The 9,351-nt window shown below is 39.4% G+C and overlaps 1 protein-coding gene across 1 annotated transcript in view; it reads left to right on the top strand.

Moving 5' to 3' along the window:
• Tango6 (transport and golgi organization 6 homolog) overlaps positions 1 to 9,351 on the top strand; it is a 253,744-nt gene that overhangs the window by 119,879 nt on the left and 124,514 nt on the right. Inside the window, exon 13 of the mRNA XM_004626015.2 lies at positions 8,541 to 8,681. Within this exon, the coding sequence (XP_004626072.1) occupies positions 8,541 to 8,681 (141 nt within the window). The remainder of the gene's footprint in view (positions 1 to 8,540; positions 8,682 to 9,351) is intronic.

Here is a 9,351-nt window from a genome sequence, read left to right as displayed (position 1 = left end):
AGTACATTGCATACTGTTGTCTTCATAGCAGTTAGAGTATAAGATGCAGACATATCTTGTATAAACAATATTAGTACAAATCTTTCTTCTCATTGAACTAAGAGAAAGTAGCTGTATATCTATCCTAACTATTTTGTGTGTGTGTGTGTGTGTGTGTGTGTGTGTGTGTGTGTATTCACTACAAAATGGTCATTTATATACCCCTTTTTTGTTTTGTCAGAGATGGGTGTTCCATTGCTGTTAGAGAAACTGTATTTGGAGAAGTCTTTAAGGGACTTTTTCATACTTGATGCCAGTTCAAATATTGTAGGTACTTGAATTCAGCAAAATAGCCCAATATAGTCCAGTAGTCCATAATAATAGTGGGCTATCAGCAGAACTGACAATTGTCAGAAATTGTTGACTTGAGCCTTTCACTCATAACATTTCATAATCCAAATAACTTTCAGTAAATATGACTGTCAGTAAATATATTTTTTTCACTTTTATTTTTTTCTTTCCACAATGGGAATTACAACTCAACTTATGCCAGTATAATGACATTACCTTAGTGTTTGAGTGTATTACTTAGACTCTGACTTACAGGGAGATTTCTAGGTATGGTTCTTACAGATCTGCAGCTGTTAGCCTCTTCTGTCACTGGTGTAACCCGGTTTTTTCCTCAAGACTGAGTAACACTCACTCATTTATACATTTGTTGGGACCTGTCCATAGGTTTTGGGGCTAAAATACGGCTTTGGGGCTTTAGGGAAACTAAACACCACATTGGTATGCTAGTGTTATCACTCACTCTAATTGCAAAGACAGCCCAGCTATTCAGTTGAGCTCCCCATACTTCCTTGATTTAATAACCAGCTTCCCCAGTTTGTGCAACTTCCTGGATTCTTAGTGCTGAAATTACTGTGAATTTCCATAATAATGGGAGCTCTCAAATGTACCAAATGAAGTATGTTGCTAAAGGGTAATATTTTCCTTCTTTTTATGCTACCTTTCTCGTCTTTGTAACTCAGAGCTGCAAGAAAGAACAACACAGATTGGTGATTATGATCAAAAGGAAATTTCCAAAAAAAAAAAAAAGGAAAATTTCCTTGTGTCTGACCACTTAGCTGTCACTTACTGTTCTTTTGGACTACAGGATTCTCTACAGATTAATGTGTATTTTCTTGTCTTTCTAGTTTTAAAAATTAGCTTATTTTTCCTAATTGCTGTAAAGATAATTTCTAAAACTCAAAAATCTTCTTCCTTGCCCTATTTCTTTCTTTCTTTCTTTCTTTCTTTCTTTCTTTCTTTCTTTCTTTCTTTCTTTCTTTCTTTCTTTTTTTTGGTAGCAAAGTGTTATTAAAGGTAGGAGAAGAAACAGGCTCTGCGAAGTGAGCTTGCAGAAAGTAGGGAAACGGGTTCCTGCTATGGTGTGAAGCGGGCACCACGCAGGAGCAAGCACAGTAGTACCCTACCCTGTTTTTCTTACCCCAACCTCAGATCCAAGCCCCAAGGACGATAATTTTCAACTCTACCTATTTCAAGCAGTTTCTTCTAGTAATTGCCTCCCATTTTTAAATAAAATGTTTATAATTCTCTTGGTTAAAAAAAAAATTTGTACATTATCTAATTTGCTAGGTGAAGAGCATGGCCATAGTACACATGCACACTCAAATCCTTTCTAACGTTTTTCCTTCACTTTTTGGCCAAATCACTGGGCAGTGTTTACTGCTGGCTGTGTGCGTGTTTATTGCTGATGTGGGCACAGTAGTCAGTCTTTTTTTGTATATTTGCTTTTTTTGTATATTTTTCCACTTACTCATTGCTGAATTTTTCCAAATGATCAAGTAACTGTGTCTAACTCTCATCATTTTACTCCTTCTTTGTCTCCCCCCCCCACACACTTCAACCTTTCACAACTATCCCATTCTCTTTTTTCTTGTTTGTGGGTTTATACCTTTTTACTCATTAGTTATTGCTTTAGTGGAATTTCATGAGTAAAAAAATACAAATGTTTGCAGTCAGTTGCCACGTTTAGTTGCATATTCTTTCCTAATCACCCAGTTTCCCTCCCTAGAAACCAATCTCATTAGTTTGTTGAATATTCTGTCCTTCCAGAAATATTTGATATGTATGTTCCCTTTGTACACAAATACAGCTTGAGCTGTGTATACACTGCTGTATATTTTACTTTTCATTTATGAACAGATCTTAGAATTCATTCTATAACCATGCTTAAAAAGCTGCTGCTCCTTTTGGGGGAGATGGATGTATGCATTATATTACTGTACTGCATATGAATGACTGTGATTTACCCGTCTTCTATTTAGGAGCCTGTAATTTCTTTCAATTCTTCTCTATTATAAATGTGCTAGAGTGATTATTTTATGCATAGAAAATTCTTACTTATGCTTGTGCTTTCTATTAAGATAAATTCTTACAGTAGAATTTCCTGCTTACCACAGAATTTAAATTTTTAAACATATTGCCTCACAAGTGCAAGGGCCTGAGTTCAATCCCCAGTTCTGGAAAAAAAAAATTAAACATAACTCAACATTCTTACAAATGTAATCCATTCTGCAAAATGTAAAGTACTTGATTTTTTTTCCCATTCAGCTCACAAATACCAAGTCATTTTCTCTCTTTTTCTACTATTATGCTATAGAGGCAACCAAATCAGGTTTGGACATCAAATAATTAAATGCTTTCCCCTTGGTAGTGGGTTTCCCCTTACGTGTAAGATGTGCTGTATCATTTTATCCCATTTTCTTTCTTAGTTTCTTTCTTTCATCTGGGGATTTAACTCAGGACCTTGCACTTCCCAGGCAGGTGCTTATGCCACTGAGCTATCTCCTTGCCCCATTTTCTTTTGAGCTACAAGCCTGACAGAGCAGACATTAAATATTTTCTTACAGTTTTTATTTTTTAAAAAAATTAAATTTATTTGTATCTGATACATAAAAAATAAACATGTATATGATGTTTTAGTACATATAAATAACAGATTTTGGAGATATAATTCCTATACTGTACAACTTATTCCATTTAAGTGTACAGTTCAGTGGTTTTTAGTGTGTTTGCAGAATGTGTAGGCATCTTGATAGTCAAGTTTAGATTTTGTTTTAATTTTCCCAGAAAGAAAGTCCATGTCCATTAGCAGTTGCTCCACCTCCCTTGAACTCTCACCACTAAGTCTATTTCCTCTATATATAGACTTGTCTAATTCTGGATATTTCATGTAAATAGAATCATACAGTCTGTGGGATTTTGTGTTTCTTCTAGTTTTATTGGCAGGGAATACCTGAGAAATTCAAGTGAGTAGGTGATTTTCCAGGCTGAATGGATAGTTTGGGTTGTTATCTGCCTGGATTAGTTTTAAAGTAGAGATGGTTTTGTAGGTTTCTGAGATAGAGCCAGTCAGCAAAAGCATTTCAAGTTAGACCATTCTTCCTTATAATGTAAGAGCACTGTGTAGAGGGAAACACCTGAACCCCTTAACTGCTGAAGGGTTGCAAAATTTCTGCGTAGCATGCTGAGTGATCATCTTGAAGTCAACACTATTTCAATCAAAATATGTTTCTGGCTTTGTAATAAAAGTTTCTATAGGGCCGGCCAGATAGCTCAGTGGATTAAAGTGCCGGTTTAGGCAGACTCAGGTGCCGAGGGTTCGATCCCCAGCCTGCTGTGTTGGCCCCGCCCCCAGGGCACTAAGAGGGAATTGAAACTGGGCGTGGAGGTGCCCTGTAATCCCAGCGCTTGGGAGGCTGAAAACAGGAGATCACTATGAGTCCTATCTGCGTAGTGAGACCCTGCAGACCCTGAACTAAATACACTTTTAAAAAGTTTCTATAGGGAGAAACAGTTATTTTGTGAGGTTGACCATATTTTATTGCAGGAAATAGTTTCAGTAATATTTTTTTCAGTTGAGCTCATTCCCCCTATGCTGTGCCACAAAACAGAATATTTTCCTGACCTCTTGCCAATTTGGGTTCACTTTTACCTTCTACATATCTTATCTATTATACCACATCTTGAAATGTGTAGTCATCTTCCTGTGATCAGAACAAGAGAAGATATCTTTCACATGATCACTTGGTTCTCATTGCCAGAGGGATTAATGTGTCATGCTTCCTTAATGCCTGTGCTGCCCCCAAAATTACCCCATTTTCAAATTACAAAAGAATTATCAAGTGTGAGGCAGCCAAGGATTATGTGAAGGTTCCAACTTTCACCTCAGTATGTCATCGCTCAGAAACTTTTCTAATAAGAAACAAAAACAGCTACAAAAAATTCTTATGTATTTTATTGTCATTGCCTACCATATATGATTTTCTTGACTACTGGCTAACTAAAATGGGACCTTTTTTTTGTCCTCCAGGGATTTATCAACTCATAGGTAGCAACCGTATCTTAGAAAGTAAAACTTCAACAACAATCAGAGGACCATTTGGCAGCAATCTGTGGAGCAAGAAGGCAGGAAGACAAACAATTGCTAACACAACGGAGTTTGTGGGAAGCAAGGAAACTGTCCTTTGCTCTTGGCAACCTTTTAATGAAGTAACAGGAAAACTTAAAGTCCCCGGTAGAATTTAAAATTTAGTCTTATAGAAAAAAAAGACAATTTTTTTTTTTTTTTTTTTTTTTTTTTTGAGACAGTCTTTGTATGTAGTTCAGGCTGGTTCACCAAAAGCCCAGGCTGGCCTCAAACTTTTGGCATTTCTTCGACCTCAGCCTCTTCCTAAGTGCTAGGATTATAGGTATGCACCATCAGACCAGGTTGGAAAAAAAAGGTCTTTTTTCTTTTTAAATTTTTTTCTTCTACATTTATTTATTTGTTACAGGGTCTTGCTGTGCAGCTCAGACTTGTAGTGATCCTCCTGTCTCAGCCTCCCCAGTGATGAGATTACAGGTTTGTACCACCAGGCACAGTTTTGGTGGCTAGTACGACATGTGGTACTGGGAATCAAACCTGGGTCCTTGTACTTGCCAGGCAGGTACTTAGCCTGCTGAGCTATCTCCACAGTCCCTGAAAAAGAAAAAAAAAATCTTAACCATGGAATTCCTTTGGCTGAAAAAAAATGAACAGAAGCATCTGAGAGTATATATTGGCTTATGTATCTAAAAAGTCTAAGTAAAATGCAGTTGGATCAGCCAGCTATGTTGGTGCATGCCTATAATCACAGCATTCTGAGAGGCTGAGGCAGGAGGATTACAAAGTCAAGCCCACTGTGAGGAGTTTAGTGGCAACCCTGGGCAGCTTAATCAAACAAGACTATCTCACAGGTTTTTGTTTTGTTTTGTTTTGTTTGGTGGAACTGGGGATTGAACTCAGGCCCTTGTACTTACCAGGCAAGCATTTATTCTACTGAGCTATTTCCCTAGGCCTGTCACAGTTTTTTTAAAAAATGAAGTTGAGTTGATTTGGTGGCTCAAAAAATGTCATCAAGTGACTGGGCGTGGTGGTGTACATCTGTAATCCCAGCGCTTGGGAGGCTGAAAACAGGAGGACCACTATGTGTCCAATCTGTGTAGTGAGACCCTGTAGACCCTGTACTAAAAAAAAAAAAAAAAAAAAAAAGTCATCAAATCTCTTCCTTTTTCTCCCTTGCTTTTTTGTCATGACTCTTATGTGACAACTCTAAATTAGTAACTTTAAACAGAATATAAAATAAAAGCAAAACCTGTCTTTCCCGGTGTTCCAAAATGGGTTCCAGAATCGAGTGTCATTTCTCAATCCTGAATCAGTCATTGTGGTGAGGAGAGAAAGTGTTACCCCACGGAAGCCACATGGACTGAGAAAGTCAAGCCTGCTTTCCCGAAGGAACTCCAGGGAGTTATTGTGGGAGAAAGCTGCATTCTGTGCATAGCCAACATGTCTGTCCACTGCAGGGAGGATATCAGGAGCTCATTTGGTCACGGTAATATGGTATAGAAGTAAACATTTCTGCTAAATACTAAAGAGAAAAAAATAGGAATAATCAACAGTAGGAGGGACTTCAGTAATAGATTGGAAAAAATTAGACAAATCTAACTGTTATATACCAGACCCCATTCTTTCCACTGTTTTCAATTGCAGAACACACCTGTGTTCCTAAAGGCAAACAGATTCCTAAAAGCTACAACGAAGATGAAGCTCTGATATATACCAGCCTTGTAATACATCAGTACTACACACCTGCAGGAATTGCAGTCAGTGCCTACCAATTCACTTTGCTTTGGACACTTAGAACTTAGAAGGTGTATCCTTTCACTCCCTTAATAAACAGTTCCTTTACTTTTTTTTAGGCAGGTTTTCATTAAGTTGCCCTGGTTGGGGTCAAACTTGTAATCTTCCTGCCTCAGCCTCCTAGGGTCTAAAATTATAGGCATGTACTACCACACCTTAATTCATTTACTTTTTTCTTAAGTCACAAAGTTTTTTTTTGTTTTTTTGTTTTTTTTTCCCTTTGGTAGAATATTCTCTAACTCCACCTTGATCTCCAAGAATATCCCCATCACTTTACACAATAGAGCAAACTACAAATGACAGTGTCACATTTTACCAACAGGGAACTGTGTAATTCAAGTCTCACCACATCCTGAAACTCAAGAGGAGAACATGTAAGCTCCTGTAAAATTAGAGCTTACATGTGAAGCAGCATGAGTTAGGGCTACATGCAGAGACTTCTCTGGAAACAAAGAAAAGATGGGGGAGGGGAGGGCAGACAAGAGGATGGGCAGACAGGTGCCGCCTCAGCAGGTGCGCCGCTGCCATGGCTCACATAGGTGCGTGCAGGGGTGGAAAGAGTGCACTTGATTTATAAGAGGGTGGAATCAGATTCTGTAACATAGAAAGCAGTGTGTAGACGTTGCCTGCAAGATTGTCTGCTTAGACAGTAGAATGATAAACTCAGATGAAAAGTACAGATTTCTCAGCATTTCTATCACTCTATCACTAACCTCTCTTCTTAAATTCCTGTAATTTGCATGAAGAGTGCATTTTTGAGCCTTTAGTCATTCATTCATTGAATCATTTAACAAATAGTTCTTGACCACCTGCTAAGTGCTAACACTTTTCTAGGCATCGGGGATACAGCAGGAAACATAATCCTTGATGTCGTGGAGTTGACATTCCATGGAAGGGAGCAGACAATAAATAAGAAAGTACATGACCTTCAGTTGATACATGTGAAGAAGAAAGTGAAGCAGGGAGAGAGGGATAAAGAGTGGTAGGCGAAAGGAAGCTGTTGCTTTATATCTTATAAATATGTGTGAGGAGAAGTAGAAGTTTGGGAGCAAGTTGTATGGCTTCCTGGAAAAGGATCTGCTGAGGCAGATAGAAACATGGAGTGAAGCAGAGATGCCCAGCCAAGACAGCCATGTCTCCTAGAAGAGGAATGAAGTGGCCAGGGGTAGAGGACAGTGAGGGTCAGAGACTGTGGTCAAAGAGCAGTCAGGGAGAGAACCCAGGCAGTGTGGGGCAGGGGCTACTACTACTTAGGGGAGAAGGAGCCCATTGAGGGGTTTGGACAGAAGAATGAAAGGGCCTGACTTATGGTTTGAAACCAAATTGCTTTTAGCTACAATAAGGGAAAAGAAGCAGTGGGACTAGGGGATTATTGAGAAAATCCTGACTAAAAAGTAGGGACCAGATGTGGTGAGAAGCATTCTCATCCTAGATATATTGAGTACCAATAAACATAAAAAGAAGAGGAAAGCCCTATTGCCTTTATTATTATTATTATTATTATTATTATTATTATTATTATTTTCCTCACTGTCCTTTAGAAGACTATAGCCTTGTTCTCTTGACTAGTGGAATTTGTATAGAATTTATACAATTTGAAAACTGGGATTTGGTTCTGGTCTGAGGTCCAAGTCTCCCCTCATTCCATCCCTGCAAAGGTGGTTCAGTTTGGCAGGGCTCAGATCTGATAATACTGTTGTGGTTCATACATGAAGAAGGACCTGGCATCAGTGGCAGAAAAGGTTCTAGAAAGGAAGCTCAAAGGGAGAATTTTCCCTATTTCTATTGATTGGGAAACTCAGCCATACACTTAGGTCTAATAATCATCGTGCTCAAAATACTCTGAAAATGTTTGCTTGCTGTTCTCATCATGGATAGTTTATCAAGAATAATGCCACTGAAAGAGGAGAACAAAGCAAGGAAAGGCAGGAAGTAATACTATGCTTCCAGCTTATTTGTTGGCAGGGACAGTCTAGTCTGTCACCCTGTGAGAATCAGGAGAATCCCTAGTGATTGCCTCCTGCTGCTGAATGAATGTCTGCCATGATATGTAATCATGTAGCTTCTGCCTTAAGCATCCACAACCCATAGGTTGAAGAATGTCAGTGCTGCGAGAGACCTTTGAGGTTGGGCCGGAATGAGGCAAATCGAGGAGTCTGAACTCCCAGGCCCTCTTCTCTCCACTCATTATATAGTCTCTTTGAATAAAGGGCTGCTCCTGCTGGTAGAATTACACATGGGATTAGATGTCTCTGTGTTCATCCCGTCACAGGATATCTGGGTTTATTTGCCTTTCACACAGTAATGAGTTCTTTCTTTTGTTTTTGAACCCTAGGAGTTGCCCTGCTCTCAGATGTGTACCCTGAGAAAATCTTGGTTGACCTATTGGCACAGTATGACAGCAGCAAGGGCAAGCATACACCTGCGACCAGAATGAAAGTTGGGGAAGTCCTGATGCGAGTTGTCAGGGCATTAGGTGAGTTTTCTTGTTTCATCCATCTGGAACAGGGTAGAGAAGTAGGCTTTGCAACCAACGTCTGTGTATTAAAAGGCTCGCTATGGTAGCAGCTGAGCACAGATCAGGGGTTGAGGTGACCTAGTCCCTGTTTGGGAATTTAGAAATGTGTAGCAAACGTGCCCACTAAGAGAATGTCGGCAGTAATGTCCTTTGTTCTAGATTTACCCAGTCTCCTCCTCATGGAGCTCTGCTGGGCTCAGTGTCAATGGAATGAGAAATAGAAATTTCATACTTTTTGTATAGCAATAAACATAAAAAGAAGGATATTGAATGTCTACTGTGTGCCAAGTTGGCAAGCTATGGAAGCTCATCTAATTTTCCCAACAAATCCTATAAAGAAGCTGCTATAAGGCCCATGTGATAAATAAACTGTGGCTCAGACATCTGCAGCAGTTTGTCTAAGACTCATTCAGCTGGCAGGTGATGGTATCAAGAACTGCACTACAGAGGGCCAGTGAGATAGCTCAACAGACTAAGTGCTTGCTTAAGCAAGCGCAGGGACCTGAGTTTGATCCCCAGTACCACATGCTTTGCTGGGGCCGGCTCCACACCCAGGCATACTGAGCCAGCCACCGAGACCCAGTGTGGTGGTCGACGCCTGTAATCACAGTGTTGGGGAGGCCAAAAA

The sequence above is a fragment of the Octodon degus genome, unplaced genomic scaffold (genome assembly GCF_000260255.1).
Source record: "Octodon degus isolate 3935 unplaced genomic scaffold, OctDeg1.0 scaffold00011, whole genome shotgun sequence".
Taxonomy (NCBI): domain Eukaryota; kingdom Metazoa; phylum Chordata; class Mammalia; order Rodentia; family Octodontidae; genus Octodon; species Octodon degus.
This window is presented reverse-complemented; position numbering and strand designations above follow the sequence as displayed.